This window comes from Lutra lutra, chromosome 8 (assembly GCF_902655055.1).
Source record: "Lutra lutra chromosome 8, mLutLut1.2, whole genome shotgun sequence".
In the NCBI taxonomy this organism is placed as follows: domain Eukaryota; kingdom Metazoa; phylum Chordata; class Mammalia; order Carnivora; family Mustelidae; genus Lutra; species Lutra lutra.
Genome location: NC_062285.1, coordinates 40,423,613 through 40,448,955, shown reverse-complemented (window position 1 = coordinate 40,448,955; position 25,343 = coordinate 40,423,613). Strand labels below are relative to the sequence as shown.

The 25,343-nt window shown below is 35.7% G+C and overlaps 1 protein-coding gene across 4 annotated transcripts in view; it reads left to right on the top strand.

Annotated features, from left to right (window-relative positions):
* Window positions 1-24,523, top strand: part of C8H12orf4 (chromosome 8 C12orf4 homolog) — a 40,711-nt gene extending 16,188 nt beyond the window's left edge. For 3 of the 4 annotated variants that reach the window (XM_047741821.1, XM_047741822.1, XM_047741824.1), the window contains exons 5-14: window positions 1,439-1,538; window positions 1,644-1,765; window positions 6,483-6,589; window positions 8,250-8,447; window positions 9,273-9,401; window positions 13,511-13,585; window positions 18,573-18,775; window positions 22,691-22,748; window positions 23,337-23,404; window positions 24,008-24,523. In XM_047741821.1, coding sequence (XP_047597777.1) covers window positions 1,439-1,538; window positions 1,644-1,765; window positions 6,483-6,589; window positions 8,250-8,447; window positions 9,273-9,401; window positions 13,511-13,585; window positions 18,573-18,775; window positions 22,691-22,748; window positions 23,337-23,404; window positions 24,008-24,100 — 1,153 coding nt within the window. In that variant the 3' untranslated portion in view covers window positions 24,101-24,523. The remainder of the gene's footprint in view (window positions 1-1,438; window positions 1,539-1,643; window positions 1,766-6,482; window positions 6,590-8,249; window positions 8,448-9,272; window positions 9,402-13,510; window positions 13,586-18,572; window positions 18,776-22,690; window positions 22,749-23,336; window positions 23,405-24,007) is intronic. The other variant, XM_047741825.1, reaches the window with a different exon arrangement.
* Window positions 24,524-25,343: the final 820 nt, after the last annotated feature.

The window sequence follows — 25,343 nt, the reverse complement described above, 5'->3', positions numbered from 1 at the left end:
TATCTTTAGCTCTTGCATTTCTGACACATTTAGGATAAAATAAATGTTCATGCAGTTTCCTTTGTTGAATTATTGATTAGTCTTTTTTTCCTCACTGTTAATTTACTACTGTTAGCAAGCCAGATTTAAGATATAAATGTTTAAAGATACTCATTTATTGATATTTAAAGATACTGAATCTTTAAAACTTAAAAATGGCAATGATATGTTTTATCCACTAGAGGGAACATGCGTAATGTAAAATATTAATCTATTTATATCAAAGTTTGTATTTATAACTCTGTTGCCGTTATTTCTTCTTTAATTAAAAATTTTACTTGCAAGCACCTGGCCCCCATAGATATTAGAAGTTAATGGGGTCACCCTCATTAGAATTAAGTGAGGACGAAATGGTACTGAATATTTAATACTAGGAGGTAAATATAGAAATGTATAACATATAAATGACTTTTATTTATCATATACGTATAAGTATCTTAATCAGTTGTTATAAGTAAGGATAAATTCTTTTAAGAGCATTTAATATAATTAGACTGATAGTAAAATCCTTTTCATTTATATCTTTATTTCATTCTTTTCCCATCTGTTTGAAATACATTTTAGAACAAACTTTTTTAATACATTTATATAAGAGGATAATTTTTTAATTTGAAAATTTTTAAGAACTTATTTATTAAAATATATAGAAAAGACAACAAACTTTAGGTATACAATTCAGTAAGTTTTTATAAAGTAAGCACACCCCTCATCACTCAGCATAAGAAATGGACTATTTCCAGCACTGCCAAAGGCTCCCCCAGGCCTTCTTGCACAGCCCATCCCTCCCACAAATAATTGGTATCTGAACTTCTAATACCAGTGATTAGCTTTTCCTGTGGAAAAACCATGTTTAATTTCTGCACAAAGAATGTAAGGCCAAAACATATCTTTAGAATGTATTTTATATTCTGTAAAGAGAACTTTGTGATTTAATACCAGTTTGATTCTTAGAACCTAACTGACAGCTTCAGGTGATAACTATAAGCTAACTTTCAAAGCTTGAAGTCACTTTAACTCTTGTGCATATAAGTAGAAAATGTACAGCTGGAGTCAGAGTGTCTTCTTTAAGGAAATCTGCAGATGAGAAAGGAGTCTAGTTTCAAGCATTAGTCATGGAAATTGAAAGATTGCCTAGATTTTGACTGCTTTCACTTTTGTGTTAAATTTAGATCAAGATCTAGCTGAACAAATGAAGCGTTATATGACATTATCATCATTCTCACATCCCCATTTCCAGGCCTTCAGAGTGCTTTCCAGGTATTACAGTTGCTTTTCCTGGACATCTTCTTATAAAAGAAAAAATTTTATTTTCACTCCTTGGAGCTTGTTCAATGGATCTGGAGTGGCCATCCCCTTAAAGATATCATGAATATATCTGATCCGCTTATTTATGTTTTAGACAAGGCATTGAAATGGAAAAAGTGATGCAGGAATTGGGAAAATCACTGACAGATCAAGATGTAAATTCACTGGCTGCTCAGCATTTTGAATCCCAGCAAGTAAGTAAAGTACAATGATTTTTAGATACACAGTTACATTTTCTTTCACTTATGCTTATTTAAAAAAAAAGGAAAATGACCACTTGGTGTACTCTCTCTTTTTAGGACTTAGAAAATAAATGGTCAAATGAATTAAAACAATCAACTGCCATCCAAAAGCAAGAATATCAGGAATGGGTGATAAAACTTCATCAAGACCTAAAAAACCCTAACAACAGCTCGCTCAGGTATTACCCATCTGTTGTTCTTATTAGATGAAAGTTCATTGTTAGGAAGAGTTCGTATATATTATAAAATTGAATCTTTTAGTTGCAGCTATTTTTAAGTTACCAATGATCATCCAAGATAATTTTATACTTCTAACACCTTTGGTATTATCTGGATTTGTGTGGGTTGTTTGGGAGGGGGGTTAATTGGTTGGCCTAAAATAGTGACTTACCCCCCTAGAACTTAGCTATAAATCTCTTAGGTGTGTATATCTAAATATCCCAAGTACAATCTCTTGTTTGTTTTCAATTGGTTTCAGTTCAGTGCAGTTAGCATTGGTTGAATGCATCTTAAATGCCAAGCACTCTCTAAGCAGAAAAACAAAGATGGCTACACATGTGGAGCTTATATTCTAGAGAGACTGATCTATAAATAAAATAATACTGTATAGAATGACATTTGCAGTCATAGAAGCAGGTACAAGGTAGAAAAGGAGTGTATATACAGCTAATGAATCATTGAACACTACATCAAAAAATAATGATGTACTGTATGTTGGCTAATTGAATTTAATTTAAAAAAAGAAGGAAAAGGAGTATAGAGGACTTCTGTAATTTATAACTTGTACAGTACCTGATGGCCTAAATGCATTTTATTCATATGTTGCCCTGGAGCTTGACAGCGCTTATATTATTTCCTGGGTATATACTCATATGTTTGAGAATTTCTTTCTTTCAAATCTTAAAGTATATTCAACTAGAAATGTACTTAATACAAATATGATAATCCTGTTTCCAACAGTTGCCTGGTATCTGCTCCAAACATTTAGAAATAGCATTTTATTTGTGTAATGTCAGTCTCCCTTGCTAGTCTTGCCTTGAAGACAAAAGCCATGTCTGTTTTTTCTACTGTTATACCCAGATCCTTGCCAAGTGTCTACCTCTTCACCCTGGCACATAAGACATGCTCAATAAATATTTATAGGATGGGGAGACAAATAGGCAGATGGATGAGTTATCATTTAACTGTTTACCTGATATCTGTATCACCTCTTCTCCAAATATTATAATCTGTCATTTGCCTTATTTTCCCAAGGCAACACCTTAGAAATATTTGAACAATTTTTATGATTAGAAGTGGGGTAACATCCTTGACACTGATATATTTGACTCTACTCCTCATTTCAACTAAATAATGAACAAGAAATTTTAAAAACTAATGAACACAATACAAAGGGAGAGGTGGGCAGAAAGAAGTGTTGAGAGCATCTGTATCCTATAATGTATAACCGTGTTTCTCAAACCGCTGGTTGCAGTCTGCTAGGACCATTCTAGATTCATTACTTTCCAGTAAGATGTTTAAAAAGAGCAATAAAATGGAATGGAATGAAATGGACTGGAACGGAGTATGGCAGAGTAGAATAAGGAAAAAATATGAGAGCACATCATGGATGAAGCTTTCTATAAATAAATGTGTGTATTAAGCCAGAATGTAAAGTATATGCTGTATGTTTTGGTTAGAAATGTGGAGAGTCTGGTGATGGGCATTAAGGAGGACACATGATCTGATGAGAACCGAGTGTTATACGCAACTAATGAATCATTGAATACTACATCAAAAACTAATGATGTACTGTATGTTGGCTAATTGAATAAAAAATAAAAATAAAAAATAAAATTAAAATTAAAATTAAAAAAAAAAAGAAATGCGGAGAGTCACGGATTTCAGAAAGCTGAAAATGCCCCTTGTTATAAAAATCATCTCTCGCTTTGCTGCTATAGTTTTAGAAATTCAATCTATAGAATTAATTCCACTGTGTACATATTGGCCTCTAGCTGATGTTGCTTTTACAAACTAAGTATTCCTATGAAAAGATGTTTTTACTGTGACTTTGTCAGTTTTGCTTTTCTTTTAATAGCGGTTTCCTTGGGCAGCAGAAACTTGTTTTCAACTCAACTCCGTATAGAACTCCTGTAAGAAATTGATAAAAGTGGCATTTTATTTTTAGCCATTATTTTTGCTTTTTTTAAAAACATCAGGCCTACTGAAGGGTAAATTATGCAAATTAAAATTTACCTCTTTTAGGTTTTGATGAGTTTTGATAAACTTAACTGTCATGAAATCATCACTGCAATCAAGATATAGCATTTCCTTTTTATATCTTTATAGCTCATTCCTTTCTCTTTCCTAGCTCCTGGCAACCTTCTCTGATTTCTGTCCCTGCAGTTTTGATTTCTTTTGGAATGTCTTATAAGTAGAATCAAACTATTATGTAGCAGTTTGTGTCTTGCTTCTTTCTCTTATCATAATGCTTTTGTGACTTATTCATGTTGTTTCATTTATGAATAGTTCTTTTCTTTTTATTACCCAGCAGTATTCTAGAAATATTATAGTTAAGATTTATAGGCATTAGTCGCGATGTATTATTTCATATACATTATATGTAAGTAGTTATGTCTACTATAAAATAAACATATATCATATATGATGGTGTAGAGTTTTGTTTTTTTTCTTTTTAAGATTTTATTTGTTTATTTGACAGACAGATATCACAAGTAGGCAGAGAGAGAGAGAGAGAGAGAGAGAGGAGGAAGCAGGCTCCCTGCTGAGCAGAGAGCCCGATGTGGGGCTCGATCCCAAGACCCTGGGATCATGACTGGAGCCAAAGGCAGAGGCTTTAACCCACTGAGACACCCAGGCGCCTCTAGTTTCATTTTTCTTATGATATCTTCATTTGGCTTTGACATCAGGGTAATGGTGGTATCATAAAACAAGTTGGTGGTCTGCTGATGAACCTGTCAAAGGAGTTGATATCTGTAATCATCAATCTGATATCATGTTTTTCTTTCTGGTACTTTAGTTTCCTTTCTCCCTTTGCTTAAATTACTTATGCATCCTTGTGTGTTGTTTTCCAATAGATCTTTTAGCATATTGATCATCGTTGTGTGAAAGTCTTTTTCTTTTATGCCCAGTACCAGTCTCTTGCCCAGTCTGTATGCCCAGTCTGTGTCTGTTGATTGCTTTTGCTCTTGACAATGGGTTATTTGTTTCTTTTGCTTGCTTTTTTGGGTGTCTCTCTCTCTGTTTTTTAGAAGATAAATGCTGGATGTTGTGTGTATTAGAAGAGACTAAGGTAAATAATATTTATGTCCAGAAATGAACAGGCCATTAATGTGAAGGTCATGCTGCACTAGTCAGTAGTTGAGCTGAGTTTGGTTTTTGTTTTTTCAGTGATAACCACAGGCTTCATGTTCTGTACTGTTGTAAGCTGCTGCCACTTTGTATTTAGGATGGGGCTTTGGTTTCTAGAGGGGTTTTCCCTGTCATCCTGTTCCTTCCAAAACTTCTAGTAGTTTTTGCGGGCCTGTGCCACAGCATGAGGTCTCTATGCTGTTGCTCTACCCCTGAGGAATAGACTGTTGTTGTTTGTGAATCAGACTTGGTGCTAGACTCATAGTTGGGGGTGGGGAACAGGTCTCTATTGTCTTTGTCCAGCTTCAGTCTTGGGCAAGCCCTGTCTACCTAGGGCTTGAACTTAGAGGTTCTCAGCATTTCTGTCTGTGCCACCAAAGGGGCTCCCTTGTCTCCTGGACTGCCTCCAGTGTTTTCTTGGAAACACCTGGTGGAGACCAATGGAGAAGAGTTTGCAAGTACATGCAGACCTCCCTTGTGCCTGAGGCTCATAGCTATTCCAAATTTACATGCTAGCCCACACTTGGCCTTTAAGAATTCATTAAAATTTTAGTGAGTTCTTCTTACCTCCTTACATTACAACAACTCATTTCTACCATGCGCTGCCAGAAATGAAAACTGTGTCTCCTGTCTGCCCTAGGAGGGGTGTGTTGCACTTTAGAATTGAATTTATTTGGTTGCCATGTTACCTCAAGTTTCAGAAAAGTTAGGATTTTATAGATGATCTGGCTTTTTCTTGTTGTTAGAGTGGGAGCAGCAATCTCTTGGGGCTTTTCACATCCTACAATGAGAGTGTTTTATTAATATAAATCTATTTTTAGGTTTAAATTTCCTGTATATACTAATGAAGTTAGTGAGACTAATGAGACTCTTTGGAATAATCCCAAAAATGTAGTCCAAAATGACTATTAGAGACTTATGTCATCTTCAGCATACCGTGACATTTGAATTTACAGTTGTACAGTGCCTCCATGGAAACCTTTTCAGCAAATAAGCAAGAACACAGTAGAGCAAAGAGAGAAGTCCTTGAAAGGGAGGAGAATGTCTTTGAAAGGCAGGAAAAAAGACAGGAAAAGGTTAAAAAAAAAAGATGTGAATACATCAAAATGAACTTCATCTTTTTTTTTCTTCCTTTTATTTGACTTCTCAATTTTTATTTCTATCACTTCACTGATTTTTTAGTTTTTCCTAGAGTCAGCCTTGATATAGGATATATTACATTTTTTTAAATGTGCCATTTTAAAATAGTAAGTTAATTACTTCATTTAATATTCTCTTAGGCCACATGCATTGATATTCTAATGACTGGAAAGAATAATATGTATTACTTACTGTAAGGAAATCAAAGAACAAGTAGGAATTTTAAGAACTTCTGGTGTTTATGATTCTTCCTTGTTACCATGGATTAAGGAGTAGTTTAGGAATAAATTAAGTGGTACTCTCAGCTTTCATTTTGTCTCATTTCATTATGAAGCTTTCTTTCCTTCATGAAGAGTTTTTGACAAATAGACAAAAAAAGCATATGAATAATTTTATTAATTTCAGTGAAGAAATCAAAGTTCAACCAAGTCAGTTCAGAGAATCCGTAGAAGCAAATGGAAGGATTTATGAGGAGCAGAGAAAGTTGGAAGAAAGTTTTACCATTCACTTAGGTAAGTGGATTCATTTTTTGCAGGCATAATTTATTATAACTTGGGTAGCTTTTTTTATGATGTAAGAGAAAAATCCCTAGCATATGAGTACAATGTACCCATGTTGTTTTTAATTACAAATTATGTCCTGCTCCCAGCGACATGCAGAAGAATGAAACTAGACCTCTTTCTCATACCCATACATAAAAATAAATTCCAATGGATGAAAGACCTAAATGTGAGATAGGAGACCATCAAAATCCTAGAGGAGAACACAGGCAGCAACCTCTTTGCCCTCAGCTATAGCAACTTCTTACTAGAAATGTTGCCAGATGCCAGGGAATCTAAAGCGAAAATGAACTATTGGGACTTCATCAAGATAAAAAGCTTCTTTCTGCACAGCAAAAGAAATGATCAACAGAACTAAAGGATGGCCTTCAGAATGGGAGAAGATATTTGCAAACAATGTATCTGGTAAAGGCTCAGTATCCAAAATCTTTAAAGAACTTATAAACTCAACACCCAAAAAACAAATAATCCAGTCAAGAAATGAGCAGAAGACATGAATAGGCACTTTTCCAAAGAAGACATCCAGAAGCTTACAGACACATGAAAAGATGCTCAACCTCACTCATCATCAGGGAAATACAAATACAAATACAAACCACAGGTGTGAGATACCACCTGTCAGAATGGCTAAAATTAACAACACAAGAACCACAGGTGTTGGCAAGGATGCCAAAAAAGGTGAATCGTTGTGCTGTTGGTGGGAATGAAAACTGATGCAACTACTCTGGAGAACAGTTTGGAGGTTCCTCAAAAGGTTAAAAATAGAACTGCCCTACAACCTAGCAGTTGCACTGCTGGATATTTACCCGAAGGATACAAAAATACAGATTTGAAAGGGTATATGCACTCCAATGTTTATAGCTGCATTAGCACAACAATAGCTAAACTATGGAATGAGCCCAAATGTCCGTCAACCGATAAATGTATGAAGAAGTTGTGGTATGTATATGTACAGTGGAATATTACTCAGCCATCAAAAAATGAAATCTTGCCATTTGCAACAACATGGGAGGAGCTAGAGTGTATTAGGCTAAGTGAAATAAGTTAGTCAGAGAAAGACTAAATGATCTCAATCACTGTCGACTTTAGGAAAGGAAACAGATGAATATAGTGGAAGGGCGGGGGAATAAAAAAAGGGAAGAAGGAAACAAGCCATAAGAGAATCTTAACCATAGAGAACAAACTGTGGGTTGATGGAGAAAGGGGAGTAGGAGATGAGCTAGATGGGTTATGGGGATTAAGGAAGGTACTTGTTGTGATGAGCACTGGGTGTTGTATGTAAGTGAATTCTACACTGAACTGTATGTCACTGACTTCTTCCCCAGAAACCAATATGGAACTGTATGTCAACAAAAAAAAATTTTTAGCAAAAAAATTATGTCCTTCTTCCATAGTTAGTTTTGCCAAACATTTTCTGTTTTAGCTAATATATTACTTTTTTAAAATAGGAAGGTTAAATCTGTATAGTTATTAGGATGCGAAATTGCAAAGCCTATTTCTAATTATTTGTAGCACAGATTTATCTGAATTCTTGCCATAGAGGTTTGCATCCTGTTATACTGGATTTTGCAGCTGTCTGAGTCTCTTTCTGGGACTGTTGCCCACCCCTCAGGAGCCCAGCTGAAGACCATGCATAATTTGAGATTGCTGAGAGCAGATATGCTGGACTTCTGTAAGCACAAAAGAAATCATCGAAGTGGCGTGAAACTCCATCGACTCCAGACTGCCCTGTCACTTTATTCCACATCTCTGTGTGGCCTGGTTTTACTAGTAGATAATCGAATCAATTCATATAGTGGTATTAAGAGAGGTAAGTTAGCATTACCTTATTTATTTCATTAAGTTTCCCCCTTTTCATACCATTCTTACAAAGAAAGAATTTATAGAAAAGCAAAACATTTAGTTAGCCTTAGTATTTTAGTAGCCAAGCAACACACTTACCCAGCCGTGGCTGTTTTAGATTTCTTTCCTACTTTAGCACTGGTAGATTGCTTCAGGATATTGACTTTCTCTTAAAATTCTGTTATATCCTAAGTACTGCTCTTACAAGATTTTTGCTTCAAGGCGTAACAAAAAGAATAATCAAGATATAAACGTATTCAATTCAGAAGCCGATCCTGGCTCCGTGAATTTTAGCTCATCCCTTTGTCCTTTCTTCCTAGGATTTTAGATAACATATTTCTTAAATGTGCTAGGTAAAATTCTAAGTTCCCTCTGTACAACTCAGTTTGTATGATTATTTAAAAATTTTTAGATATATATATTGAAATGTATACATTTTTAAGGAAGCTTGAATAGGGTTTATTTACCATCATGACTATAAGAACTGTCTTGTTTTTTTTAGCATTCGGGGGACTGGATGATGATTAAAGTAACTGTTATTTAAAGAAGGTTTGAAATTACCTGAAAATTTCCTTATCTATTAATTGTTTACTCTTTTGAGTGAGAGATTAGGTTTCTGATTCCAACAAAAATCACTGTCCCCTAACGTAAGACATAATTATTGAAAGGGCAAATATAAGAAATCATACTTACGAATTTTATATTTTATTTCCACTAGTTGTCATTTTATAAGTAAATACTAAATATTTGATAGTTCACTTGTAGAAGTTTATAAATGTTTTGGGTCCCTTAGATTTTGCCACAGTTTGCCAAGAATGCACTGACTTCCATTTTCCCCGAATTGAAGAGCAGCTGGAAGTTGTCCAGCAGGTGGTACTTTATGCTAGAACCCAACGAAGGAGTAAGTGGAAAGAATCACATGGTCAGTAAAACTCAAATTTTTCAAAAGTTCCTTTCAGTGTATTCTGTCCCTAAGCACTCTAATAGCATATGGACCATTATTAAAATACAGAAAGTTGTATTGGTGGAAAAGTGGAAGAAAGAAATTGAGAACAAAATTTAAGATCTTCAGAAGCTTGAATTCTGTTCTTAATTTCCTTTTTGCATGATTTTGTTCAATAATCTTAGCAAAACTGTTTTAATTTTTTTTTTTAGCAAAAACTGTTTTTAAATTTAAATTCTGGGGGCGCCTGGGTGGCTCAGTGGGTTAAAGCCTCTGCCTTCGGCTCAGGTCATGATCTCAGGGTCCTGGGATCGAGCCCCGCATCGGGCTCTCTGCTCAGCGGGGAGCCTGCTTCTTCCTCTCTCCTTCTCTGCCTGCCTCTCTGCCTGCTTGTGATCTCTGTCTGTCAAATGAATAAATAAAATCTTTAAAAAAAAATTTAAATTCTGTAGTTAAACTTGAAGTACTCAGTGGAAAGTTGGTGGTCTTTTGATCCAAGTTCTATATCTCTAAAGTGGACATAATTGCTACCTCGAAGGGCATTGAAGTGATAGAGTAAATGTTAGCACAAAATATATACTTATTATATGTTCCATCTTTGATCCTTCTTAGGTAGCAGGAAGTCAATTATAAGACTTGTTTTTCATTGTTCTTTTGAAAAATTACTATGTCCAGAACTATGTCCTGCTTTTTTTTTTCCATATTTATCCACAATATAAACATCCTTTCTAACTATTTGAGAAATTTGCTGGAATGTTATTTTTAAAGCTATAGAAAATGTTCACGGCATTGCTCTGTAGAAGATTTCTATTTATTGATAGACTTAAGGGAAGATATGGGTAAAGGAAAGAAATTTGGCTCAAATTATAGAATAATTATATTTTTAATTGAAAAATATAAGTTTAAAAAGCAGTTTCTTTATAAATTAAATTGGCACTGTAAGTTTGTTTAGTTAAGATCTAACTATAAGGGTAATATCCATTCAAAAATAAATGTAAGCTGTGTGTTTCTTGTTTTTCAGACATCTCATATTACACAGGCATAAAATTGCAGTAGATATTCTTATTTGGCTTTAATGCATACTCAGTATTTTATTTTATTTTTTTTCAAAAACTTGATGTCTTCCCCAAAAAATAAAATATGGCAAGTTATTAAAGTATGTCTGGTCAGACTTTTAAATCTTCTGGTAGTCGGATGTCTTTTTTGTTGTTTTGTTTTGCAACTTCAGTGTTTAAAAGAAACCATCATAGTACTTTTGGTTCATATGTTGTGTTCAGTAGTAAGCTAAGAGATACTGCTTTATCTTTGCTTGCTGTCTTTCTTCTTCTCCCAGTAGAAATTGTAGAATTTCTCCCTTTTTCCTAATGCTAAAAGGTAGCATTACTAGACTGACTTTGATTAGCATTCACTGTGGTTTCTATATTCAAGAGACTTTTAAAAACTTGTTTTATTTTTTAATCATTTCCTAAATAGGTAAAACAATCTCAAGATTCACAATTTAAACTGTACAAAGAGCATACAGTGAAGGTCTTCATAATTGTCCACCAGCCATTCAGTGCCCTTCCCAGAGTCAGCCAAGCCTGCCTTGTGCCTTCCAGACCTATGCTAATCTGTGTATCCATGCGTGTATGTGTGTGCGTGTATTTATTTTTCCTTTTTACACAAGTGGCATCTTTCTCTGCACACTTTTCCATACTTTTTTTTTTTTTACTGAATATTTATCTTGGCCATCAGAGCATATCAGTGCATAAAAAACATCCTTACTACCTTCCCACTGCCACATAGTAGTCCCTTGCAAGGCATCCTGTTATTAATCAGTTCCATGGTAGACATTTAATCTGTCCCAGCATTTTTGCTATTATAAGTAGTAATAAATACATAAACCACCTTACACATACATCATTGTGCACATGTGAGCATCTCTGTAGGCAGCGACTCCTAGAGACATTACTGGGTTAAAGGGCGCATCCATTGCTAATGTTGATAGTGTTCACAGTGGCTCTCCATAGCATCGCCGCTAGTTTATATTCCACTCTAGGGACTGTGGCTTTGCTGTGGCACTGTGTGTCACATATGACAGAGCCAGGCTGTATTAGGAAATCATACAGAAATGTATCCGAACAAAGGACCTTTCAGAAAATTCTAGTCTGTCCTTTTACACTTCTATCATCTTCTTCCTCCACCTCATTCAAACTAGCAGTGATGTAATCAGAAACATCTTAATATTATTCTTAGTAGGGACTAAAAGCATGGAGATTGAGATCATGACAGGTGTGGGAGAAGGAGGAGGATTCTAAGTATATTTATGAGAGTTAGAAAGTGCAGCAAATGACAGGAAGTCTTCAAACCACATACAGTTAAGGCAATGTGTGTAAATCATGGTATTATTTTGTTCTTGTTCAAGCAACTATTTTGTGGTTTCAGTGAGTCAGTGAAACAAGTGGGGCTATAAAAGTCAACTTTCTGAAAGGAACCCACATGTCGTCATAGAAGAACTCTGTGGAAATACTTTCTCCGTCTTTTCCTCTTCTGTGTACACCCACGTATTTGTTTTCCGTGTTTACATCCTGATACTCAAGTACCTGTTTATTCTAAGGCATTCCATTGTTTTCTTTACTGTGTTCATTATATTAGGATCTTTCTATTTCTACAATCCATGATAAGAAGCCAAATGCAGTTTTGTTTCTGTGTACATGTTATATAAAATTTTTAAAAAATGAAAAATAGTCATTTTCTTAATATTACAAGGTATTACCATTAAAACATGGGGAGGGGAATGGACAATGACCTCTTCTCTCTTATTCACTTAGTAGGGATTCTGTTTGTTCATACCCCATATGAACAAAATCACTAGAGGCCTTATTTATCATTTCTTTTGTTTTCTGTGTTATGATCATACATTTATTCAAAGCCTATCAGTTACATCATACTGTATGAGAGATAGACTATTACAGTAAATATAGATTCTGGCAACACAGCGTCTCCTCTCTCTGCCTCTCTCTCCCCCTGTTGATAAAATATTTGCATTTATAAGGTACAATGATATAGTCAATTATTCAAAGTAGTCACTAAGTAAAAATATTAAGTTACTTTCATTCAGAACATTTTTGAAAGCATAATTGCCCTTGGTATTTTCAGTTTACCCATTTGAAGTTCTGGCTGTTTTCAAGTGATACTCTGATGGTGACAGCCATTCCAAATAGTTGTGTATTTAATTGGAATACATATACACCCTCTTAAAGATAGCTGCTTTGAATACTAATATTCATTCTGCATTTTTGAGTTTTGGTAGAAGATACATCTGAATCTTCGAGGAAATCTATTAAAAATACATATACGTACATAAAATAATTTGTGTCCAAGTATAATGCATGGTCAATTGTGATTTGTCTTATTTTACCAATATTTATCCTTCTAAATAATATCATCCCTTCTAGAAAGAAAGAACAACTATTGACTATCTAAAACAAAAATTTCCCATTTGAAACAAAGTCTCATGTATCTGTTTGAAATAAATTGTATGTGGTAACAGATAAGAAATGACAGATTTCAGAATGGGCTGAATATCAAGTGATTCCTGGTACTACTAACCATTTGCTTGTAGTCCTGAACAAGTTATATCACCAGCAGTGACTCAGAATCTAAAAATAAAGATGACCACACTACAACTATCTAACGAAGTTTTTTTATGTGTAGTTAATTTAGTGCCCTGAACCTCCTAGATGAAAAATAGGATAGTGGCAAGTGGAATGCGGTTAAGACCATAGAGTTTGGAATCTGGATATGTGAGTTCAAGACCTGGTTCTGCCATTTACTGTGCATCCTTGGTTAAGGTACTTAACTTATCTAACCCTCTGTTCCCTCATATACACAATGAAGATAGTAACAGTACCTACATCATGAGGTTGTGTTTTAGGAGTTTTGTGAGAATTAAATGAGATGATACATGTAAAATATGTATCAAAATGCCTGGCACCTAACTAGCCTTAGCAAACTTTTGCTGTTACTGTGATTGTTTGGGGAGCAGTAGAATTAATGTGCTTTCATATGTTGTTATGTTCTTTCATGTTGCATTATCTCATGAGTAGATTCTGGAAACCGAAATGGAGGAAGTGACGATAAGGCTAAAAATGCTGACAGAAACTATTTAAATATTTTACCTGGTAAGTAGTATTTTATTTGAAATTTGCAGTTTTCTTATAATCACATCCATGGAGATCAGAGATTTGAAATAGAAGTTTTTATGGTGTATACATTATAAGAAGTTTGTCAGTGTATCACTTTGAGACAACATTGTATCGACAGAATGTACTTTTGCAGATGTTCTGTAATTTAAATCTTTATTCTTATTCTAATTCTGACTTTCTAGATCCATACAATAAATATTGTTTAGACAATTGCATAAATTTGATAGCATTTGCTATTTTAAATTTCTTCTGTTATACATTGTTTCTTAGTTTCTTAAATGAAGCGAGAAGTCATTTTTACTGTGAAATATAAACAATACTAGAGACGGAAACAGTTGAACTTGTAGAAAAAATGTGGGTCATATAATTTACAATCTTTCTTACTTCCACCTCCCCATAACAGTTCCTATTTCCCATTTCTTTAATTTCCTTTGTTGTTTTTGGATAGATTATTTATCAGCTGGAAATTCAAGCTCTTGATCCTCTTCCAGACTGAATTCACTGTGGTGACCCTTGTAGTGTTTGGATGACAGGGTATGTAGCAAGGAAGACATATCTCTTCACAAGCATAAAGTCTTTTAAGCTAACTAGTAAAGTTTGCATTTCCCTAAATAACTAGGTTGTTCCTTCACTGTTTCTACCCCAGATTTTCTACATGTAGGTCACATTCCATTTAATGTAAGCAAATAGCATATCGCTTTCTGGTATCCATCTTGTCAGTCCCAGTCAGTTAGCTTGTGGTCATCAGCTTCCGAATTCCCTCCCACCTTCAGAGATCCTACCTTCGTGGGTAATGTTAGAGGCAGGATTGCATCACCACATGCTGTTTCCTCCACTTTGTGGAACAGGAAACTGTCCTCCTCTCTATCTAAAAATACCTTCATTGAGACAGGATTTATTGTATTTCTCTGCACAGATCCATAATTTAAATCATCCATATTTTGTGGCTTTCTTAAAATGTGCCAATCTCCTTACCTATTCCGGAGGTACTGATGTGTGGGTTTTTTGCAACTTACCTCTTTCTTGCTATATTTATTTCCTTCCTTGCTCCTTTTTGGGAAGAGCCTATAGGTTAGTATCACAAACACTAAATCAGGAGGATATGTCATAGTGAGCATTAGAAAATGAGTACCTAACTATTGGATTAGATACACTGACAGCATCTGAATTTCCATTTGTCCAACAGCAAGAAGGTTTACCAGAGATGAAGAAAGATCCAAATCACAAATGCTTTTCAGTTTTCAAGCTACAAAACAAAAGTTTTTTTTTTTTTTTTCTTAAAGATTTTATGTATTTATTTGAGAGACAGAGATCACAAGTAGGCAGAGAGACAGAGGAGGAAGCAGGTTCCCCGAGGAGTGGCGAGCCCAATGCGGGGCTCGATCCCAGGACTCTGGGATCCTGACCTGAGCCAAAGGCAGAGGCTTTAACCCAATGAGCCACCCAGGCGCCCCCAAAACAAAAGTTTTATTTATATATTTGTATACTTCTATATTTGTATGTTTATGTATTTCATTAAGTATTTATGGTTTATATCATCTAATTCTCACAACAACTTAGTAAGGAAAGCAGTCAGGCATTATTTTTCCCATTTTTTACACAAAGTACAGGAAATCTATAAATCAGATTGATTTGCCCAAGATCACTCAGCCAATAAGTGCTTAGAGACCAGACTTTCTCAATACCCAATCTAGTCCTTTTTCTGCTATATCATGTTATTTTGATGACCACTGCCAGCTCATAACCCCCATTTCACTACTGGGTAAAACAAGGCCAAGAGACAAGTCATGTAAGGTCAAATGAAGCAGTGCCAGTTTGGGGATTAGGAGCACCTGACTTGTTCACTAAGTCATCTGCCTTACCACTGGACCATAGCCCATATTTAATGCTGCCACTCCCCTCATCGAAATGATCAGTTGGAGCTGAGGTAGTAATGTACTTCACTGGGCCCAGAATGATACTGTCTCATATGGTCTGCCAAGTTTCTAATAGGTAGTCTGCATCTTTTATTGCCTTCCTGGGAAATTGTAACTGTACTCTTCCACCAATTTTCCTTTTCCTTTTTTTTTTGTTTTTTGTTTTTGTGTAGTTTATTTTGATGTCTCTGTTACTATAATTTCTTTATCTGCTTATCTAGTCTTTTATCTTAAGTCAAAAGAAAAAAAAAAAAAGGCCTTTGCACGGGGCCTGTCAGTGGGTGCAGCTTACAAACACTGGTAACTACCCTATCCATGGGTACAGCTTACAAACACTGGTAACTACGGATGAGTAAACATTGTGCTAATATATGTCTAATACTTTTAAGCATACTGTGAGTTTTATAAGTCAATATAAGTAAAATCCTACAATAATGACTTTGAAGCAAGGGGAAGTAGAATTTGTGAGGGCAGGGGTTAGTGATGGAAGTATAGTTCTTAGAAGAGCAAAGCTTTCCTAGAATTTTCATATCAGAATTTCCAGGGAGGCATGTATGCTTATAAAAACATAGTCTTTATAAGCTTGTATATTTTACGTATTTATATTGAGAGAAACTGTAGAATATAAAGGCCGTTGACTAGTGTGGCTACATAGAAAACGGAACACTTATAGGAAGCATTGATTTTAAGCCTTGTCTATAAACATTTGTTCATCCAGTCATTCAACAAATACTTACTAAGTACCTTCTATGTAGCAGGCACTGTTCTGTGTGTTGGAGATAAAACATAAAACAAGATAGACAAAATTCCTGTAGTCATTGAGCAGAAACAATGGTCTCTTTGATTAAAAAAAAAAAAAAAAAGCTTTTGCACAGCAGAGGAAACAGTCAACAAAACTGAAAGGCAACCATAGGAATGGGAGAAGATATTTGCAAATATCTTATCAGATAAAGGGCTGGTATGCAAAATCTGTAAAGAATTTATCAAACTCAACACTCAAAAAAACAAAAAATCCAGTCAAGAAATGGGCAGAAGGCATGAACAAACATTTCTCCAAAGAAGACATGCAAATGGCCAAATAGACGCATGAAGAGATGCTCAACATCACTCAGAGTCAGGGAAATGCAAATCAAAACCACAATGAGATACCACCTCATGCTGGTCAAAATGGCTAAAATTAACAAGTCAGGAAACAGCAGATGTTGGTGAGGATGCAGAGAAAGGGGAACCCTCCTATAGTTGGGAATGCAAACTGGTGCAGCCACAATGGAAAACAGTATGGAGGTTCCTCAAAAAGTTAAAAATGGAGCTACCCTACAACCCAGAAATTGCATTACTAGGTATTTACCCAAAAGGTACAAACATAGTGATCCAAAGGGCACCTGCACCCCAGTGTTTATAGCAACAATGTCCACAACAGCCAAACTATGGAAAGATCCCAGATGTCTGTCAACAGATGAATAGATAAGAGAGGTATGTATGTGTGTGTGTGTGTGTGTGCGCGCGCGCGTGCATGCACATACACACACACACACACACATATAAAATATTACTTAGCCATCAAAAAGAGTGCGATATTGCCCTTTGCAATGACATGGATGGAACTAGAGGGTATTATACTAAGTGGAATAAATCAGAGAAAGACAAATACCATATGACTTCACTCGTGGAATTTAAGAAACAAAAGAGATGAACATAGGGAAAGAGAAGGAAAAATAAGAAAAACGGGCAGGGAGGCAAGCCATAAGAGAGTTGTAACTTAAGGAACCAACTGAGGGTTGCTGGAGGGGACATGGATAGGGGTTGGGGTAACTGGATGATAGCACTAAGGAGGGCACTTGAAGTAATGAGCACTGGGTGTTGTATGCAACAGATGAATCACTGAATTCTACCTCTGAAACTAGTAATACACTATGTATTAATTAAATTGAATTTAAATAAATTTTTTTAATAAAATAATCTCAAATGAAGAAAGGAGAACAATGTGGAGAAAAAATAAGGGGTGTCCTAGGTCAGATGGGAGAATCAAGGAAGAGCTCTCTGAGAAGGTACTCTTTGATCTGAGACATCATTGGTGAAAAGAAGTCAGACATATAAGAATCTTGGGGAAAAACTTAGACAAGGCAGCCCTGATTTGGGAATAAGCTCTACGTGTTTGAAGAACTTTACAAAAGCCTGTGTGGCTGCGTCAGAGGAGATGGTGAGACAAGAGGACAGACATACATAGGCAGTATCCCGGTCATATAGACCATGGGAACCACAGTAAAGAGCTTGGATTGTCTTCTGGAAAAAGTGTGAGCCTGCTGGACAATGTTAAGTAGATGAGTGATATAATCTGATTTATAATGAAATTGTTTGGGCTGCAAATGTGGAAATGGTTTGTAGGTAGGAAAGATGGGAGCAGAGAGGTGAAGAGGCTTTGACAAAACCCTAGGTGAGCGATGATGGTGGCATGTACTAGGGTAAGAGTATGAGCTAGGGTAATAGCAATAAAAATGGAGTGCCTCAGGTTTGAGATACTTGTTGGAGATATTATTGAAAGTAGTTGATGGTGCACTGTACTGTGGATTAGGGAAGAGATACCGAGATAAAGAAGGTAATTAAGGGCAACTTCTGTGTTTCTGTCCTGTGCCAGTTAACTAACTGAAGGGAGATTAGATCCATGAATTGAGATGGAGAATGCTGATTTAGGGTGTAGGGAAGAGAGGTTATCAAGCAACCTGTTTTTACATGCTCACTTTGAGTCAAGTAGGACATTTTGAGCATTTACGTAAAAATAGAGATAAATACTCATTTGGTTTGCTTACTACTTAGTGGTCACTTCAGGCCAATTTGTGAACCTAATGCAAAATTGGCTATTGTATCTTTTTTTCATCACCTCTCCAAGAATGAAGGAGCAGTGGCTGTATTTGCTTCCTGAGCCCAACATAGATTCCTGATACACCTCTCCTAGTTGAGCTCATTGACTGCCATATAGTTCCTTATAAAGCCCACTGATGAATGAGATTTATTCATTTGAAAATCATGCTTTTATTTGGTGTTCCCAGGAGAATTTTACATTACACGGCATTCTAATCTCTCAGAAATACATGTTGCTTTCCACCTTTGTGTGGATGACAATGTGAAGTCGGGAAACATTACTGCTCGAGATCCTGCCATTATGGGACTTCGAAATATCCTCAAGGTTTGCTGTACCCATGACATCACAACAATAAGCATACCTCTCTTGCTGGTGCATGATATGTCAGAGGTAAGCAGGTAGAAGAATAATACCGTAATTTTATAAGTATGTTAACCATCAACATTGCGTAATAATAATAATAATCCACTTTACATTTTAAAAGCACTTTTTAAAAAGAATCCAATGGACCTTTATATCCCCTATATGGTTAATAGCACTGAGTGACATATGATACAAAACAGTAAATAATCCTTAACAATTTATGTCCAGAGAATTATAGCCTTAACCTATATAGTAAGTAGACTAGAAAATCAAAATTAGCTTAAGCTTTGGATAAGACATATGGCCCTACTCCTCCGCCTTCTCTCCCTCTTCCTCTGTTTTGTCTTAAGTAGCGTTAGAATTACCTCCACGTTTATATTTGGCCTACACTAACATTAAAATTAGTTTGCATTCTCTGAGTATGCACTAATAGGCAGCAGAAGGAGGTGCTAGATAACAGGAAGAAACCGGCCTCATTTTAACATTCTCTCAAGGCTGCTCGAGGATGCATTTTGGATAATACAATTGTTGGCTTCCACAGTTAAAATATGGCATAATCATTGATTCATTTTATTACGTACTGTGCTTTGTTTTATATTTTGGAAAAAAGTCTTCCCATGACTGTTTGCTTTCTCCTGTTTTCCTTCTCATCCACATAAAAACTGGTTAGAGAGGATAAGCTGAAGAAATAATGCAAAGACCAAAACTCAACTTCAAGTAGTTTGGAGAAACAAAGTAGCCTCAAAACAGTGGGTGCGGGCAAGTGCTTTTGGGAGAGCTAGTGGTCAGCCTGGTGATGAAGGACCCGTATCAGCAACTTGGGGCCCGCTGGTTCAGAGGTGGCTTTTTTTTTTTTTTTTTTTTTTTTTTAAATAAAATGGCTCGATGCTCATTGTGAATGTCAGGAAGGAAACCTGCCCATTGATTATGAAAACTTATTTCCCAAAATAAAAGATGTATAAATGCTACTTTTTAGAGCAAGACATTTCGATTCATTCATCTTAAATGTAGTACCCTATGTAAACACACACACAAAATCAATTCCAGGTAAGACGAGGTGATTTTAAATGATTTACCACTTACATCCCATTTGTATTTTCATCAGACACATTGTTTCAATTAAGAAAATTCTGGCTCCATCCTATGAAAGCTGCATCAGACTGCCTAATCTGTCACCATTCACTTATGTAGCCTAAGTCGTACCTAATATGGTATCAGGAGAGATGAACACACATGGTTTGTTTGGGGTTTTTTCAACTGTAGCTTTATAAAGTTTTAGTTCCATCAGGCATGTTTAGCCGCGGTTAAGTTATCATCACTAACTAGTCCATCTATAAAAGTCTTTGGAAAATAACAAAGAAAGTTTGTGATGAATTCCAGCCGCAAGGAAACATCCAAACATTCCTGCAGCTGGACTCCTGGTTAACCAGTTTATAAAAATGGTTATATGTAGGTGGGAAACAACCTCAAAAACAGTATTTCCAAAAGTCACTAAGTTTGGATTTACTTCCAGACATCTGATACTACTAGCATTCCCTCTCCCACAATGTTACAAAAGTTACATGTTTTAAATTGGGACAGCCAGCTGCAGGACATTAAGTTTGTTTCCAAAGTGTCCATTTTAATTCACAAAAGTATATTGAGCCACCATCCTCCCATTTGTTGTATTTAAACACCCATTCGGGTCAAGAAGTTTATTCTACAAATTCAGACAACACTGCCCAGGATACAGAGTTAATCTTTTGTTTTCGTTTTCGTGCAAGGGTCCCAAGGCATTTTCAGGTGTTGTTTACTTTCTCTAACAAACAGAATTTCTAGACGCTCGGTTACCACATTTTAGTGTGTGCACAGTAATGACCATAGTGTCTGTGGTATTTAGAGCTGTAGAAACTAATTGCAGTTCTAAGAAAAAAAAAAAAAAAAAAGACGGAAAGGAAAGAATAATCTATCAGCAAGAAGAGAGACATCCTGATAATCACCAGGTTATCCCTATAGATATTTGTGATCTAAGATACTGTCATACCGGAGCCAATCTAACCTGATGGGTGTAGAATGAACCTACAAGTCAAGAATCCCAAGTTCCTGATTCCCTTTTATTTTTTACTGTTAACTTGTTCAATAATTTGGAACTTAGAGCTTTTAGTTACTATAATTGTGGTTGATGAAGATGTTATTTGTTTTTAAATTTTTATTAGAGTAGAATACACATATAGAAAAGTATACTGAAGTATATAGCTCAAATTTTCACAAACTTAACACCCCTGTAACCAATACCTAGATCATAAAACAGAACATTACCACCACCCCAGAAGAACCCTAACCCTTCCAGTCTCATAAACCACACTCTCTCCATGAGGGTAACCATTTTTTTTTCCATTTTGAAAAGCATGGATTGCTTAGGCTTGTTTTTGTAGTTTATATAAGTAGAATCCTATGGTATGTACTCCTGTATCTGGCTTCTTCCACTCCATAATTATGTTTGTAAAATTTACCTACATCATTGTCTATGGTTGTTCATATTATTCTATATTACTCTGCTGTGTGCCAAGACCACAATTAGCAATGCATTCTACTATTTAGGGGCATTTGGGTAGTTTCTAGGTTTTGATTATTATGACTTACGTTGCTATGAACATTCTAGTAGGTAGATTTTGGCATTTCTATTAGGTATATACTTAGGGATGGAATTGCTCGGTGTCACGGTATGTGTATGTTTAGCTTCTGTATTTACAACCAAATAGTTCCCCAAAGTGGTTTATGTAACCCATTGTTTCTGCATGTGAAAAATCAGAAAGCCAGATTGTTCCTCACCCTGAGATAATGACTAAGAAACTGATTAATAGGATTATGTCAGGTCCCTCAGAGACATATACTTGAGAGTAAAGAATAGTCTTTCAGTTTCTCCCATGGGTGTATAAACTCAGAAAATAACTCTTTGGTTACGTTCATTCCTATGTATTTTATGGGTTTTGGTGCCATTGTAAATGGGATTGATTCTTTAATTTCTCTTTCTGCTACTTCATTATTAGTATTTTTTGCATTTTTCTGTTTTAATTTCTAATGTAATAACTACCAAGAGATAAAATCCACATAGGCAAAAGCTCATTGGTGTCCTCATTGATTTTTAAGAGGGTAAAAGATCTCCCACTTCGGGGTCCCTGCTTCTCAGGGAAGACTCCCTCTGCCCGTGCTCATGCTCCCTCTCGTTCTCTCTGTAAAATAAACAAAAATCTTAAAAAAAAAAAAAAAGAGTGTAAAAGATCCTAAGACCCAAAAAGATTGAAAACCACTCTAATGAAATAATAAATGTACATTATAGTTTTGATTATGAAGACTTGCAACATGGGAAAGTAATTCTGGTGATAATGAAAAGAAGTAGAATTTAAAATGGTATAATCACGGATCATAACTATAGAAAATAAATGGATCAGTTCTAGTCTGGCAGTAGCACTCATGTGTGCATTTGATCAGAGATTAGAAAGGAATGTAGAAAAATGAATGCATTTGGTTTGGTAGGTGACCAGGATGGAATGTTTGTGTATTTCTGTCACTTTTGTAATAACATGTTATACAATAAAAGCATTTTAATGCATTGTTCCAATATTATACAAGTTAACGGAATTATTCATGCTAAAATTGAGAATATTTGGAGTTCCTATGTCAATTTGTCTTTAGAATTAATTATCTAGAAAGTTTTAAGGGTATATTTATTTTTTTAATTATAATTAGTAGGATAATTAAATTGGTTTATATTCCACAAATGTAGTCTAACAGTTACAACAAATTATACCTAAAGACCAGAAGAAATCCACTTAAAGTTAGCAAATAGGTGCCCAAATCTGTTCACAAAGTAGATGGTCAATATTATAGGTCATTTTTTTTTTTTTTTTTTTTTACAGAGTTCTGTTAAAAACCTATGATTTGTTTTGGTCCTCTTTTTAGGAAATGACTATACCATGGTGCTTAAGGAGAGCAGAACTTGTATTTAAGTGTGTCAAAGGTGAGCAGAACCTTATATTTCAACAACATGACCTGTATTTCCTAGTCCCAACTATTGAAAGTAGAGCAGCTCAGGAGAAGAATATGAACATTACCTCTGTCCTCTGGTGTCCCAGTTAAAAGTGTTTTAACAAGGCAAATATTTTTTTACTTCTCTTTTTCCAGTCATAAAGGAAACAAATCTCTGGCCCTCTTGAAATACAAGGATATTTGGATGTTATTTGTATTTTGCTCTGATTATACGTTGCTCTCTCTTGCCTTTTTATTTTCTTAAGAAGAAAAAATAGAACCACATCTTCACTTTTCCTTCAATAACCTGCTTTAGCTTCACTGTGTAGAGACTAAAAGGACTTGAGAAATCATAAGGGAAAATGCATTGACAAAATGATGTTAAACCTCTCTGGCATGGAGAGTTAAGGATTGCAGAAGTTCATCTGTTCTTCCGGCCTAGCCTCTCCTACACACGAGTGGCTACCCAGAAAGGCAAGACATGAAGCCCCACAGTGAAAATTCAGTTTATCTCCATAAGGGGCTGGTAGATTTGAAGACCAGAACCTGTAATTCAGCAAAGTCTGTTGCTCTGTTTTAGGTTTCATGATGGAAATGGCTTCATGGGATGGAGGAATTTCCAGGACAGTACAGTTTCTGGTACCACAGGTGTGTTATCTTAATAGATTTCTCCCCAGTTTAATCTCTGCTATAATATCGCTCCCAGATACAGCTAGGCACCCTGTCCCAAACTCAGTAGAACATAATAAAATGCTAACAGCTTTCTATTTATTAAGGGGAGAAGTGTTTGGATGCCATAACGGCATTTAGATTATTGTCAAAGATGTCAGCATCTTCCACTCAAGGGATCTTTTATTTAACCCCTGAACCAAATTTGACTCATCTTTTGTTCTTTTCCCACATTCGTGATCTATAGTTCTTGAAAAATTCACATAAAAGGACATTAGCAGAAAATGATTCTGTATTCTATATAGAGCTTAGCAAAATCAGTGGTACTTTAGTTACTGACTACACTAGAGTTATCTAGGGATTTTTCTGGTAATTAAACTTACTGTTTGACAGAAACAACATAGTTTCTCAGAACGAAAACACCCACTGCCCATAACCACGTGGTTAACTCAGTCATGAAAGAGAATTTCCAAATACGGCTGTCCTTAACTAGGACTAGTTCCATATTTTAAATGACTTTAAAATTTGAAAAATCAATGATGGTTTAACAAATGTGAACTTTTTTTTTTTAACTTCTGACAGAGTATTTCTGAAGAGATGTTTTATCAACTTAGCAACATGCTCCCCCAGATCTTCCGAGTATCATCAACACTTACTCTGACATCCAAGCACTAAACCCTTAGAGACTGACACATTGGCAGAAGAAGCCTCTTCAACTTTCCAGGAACTTGAGCTGTGCTGGGATTCTGTCAAGCAAAAGATGGCCAGAAAGAGAACTTATAATCCAAGCCATGTATGTCTGTGAAACCTTCCAAAAATTCATATACTGTATAGTCTAGTGATCAGCCTTTTAGTCCTACATTTATTCTTAACATTTCTTTATGAAACAATCTTTTTTTTTCTACTGTTATGCCCTATCTGCAAATATTAGTACCTGGACACTTGATATGGAAGATTGTTCATTGCATTTTCTTGGAGACATCTGACTTTTCCAAAAGATTTGAATCATATCAAGTGCAAGAGTTCATTAACCATAAAAATAAAATCTTTCCTTTACCTTATTTGCCAAGCAAAAATTAAAGGCAGTGCGATATACAATTGCAAGTATGGATTTTTTGTGAAAATCTTTGTAGAAACACAAGCATATGAGACAAATGTGCTTATCCTTTTAAATTCTCCTGTTTCAAAAACTCTTTTAAGGTTTTATAAGTCAGGGAAAAAAAGTCAGGAAAGGACTTTGGATTCTTTACCTCTGTCTCATCCTCTCTATATGACCTTGCCCTTGTCTATTAATAACGTTTCATGGGCTGGGAAAATAGTATACTCACTTGCAAGCCCAATGGAAAGTTAGTCCAAGCCAACACCTGGCAGAATTTCAGTGCTCATCAACATCGTGACAGACAACAAAGATCATTTTTATTTCTCCATCCTGCTTCCTACATCCTCAACTTCCTTAACCAGTCTCCTACTTCCTGCATTCCCTTGCTGATAACTATGTCCCCATTTCTTTCTGTGCTCTGTTTCCTCTCCCCTTTTTCGTCATCTTTCCTACTTTCTCAGAGGACGCATATCACTTATTTCTCCATCTGTAACACATTTGCTGTGAGTAGTGACATATTAAACAAAGACATTTACAAAAGAAATAATTTGGGGCGCCTGGGTGGCTCAGTGGGTTAAGCCTCTGCCTTCAGCTCAGGTCATGATCTCAGGAGCCTGGGATCGAGCCCCGCATCGGGCTCTCTGCTCAGCAGGGAGCCTGCTTCCCCTTCTCTCTCTGCCTGCCTCTCTGCCTACTTGTGATCTCTCTCTCTGTCAAATAAATGAATAAAATCTTTAAAAAAAAAAAAAAAGAAAGAATTTCATCATATTCAAGTTACAAGGATGTTGTAACTGACCAATGAAATGAAATGGAGGACCT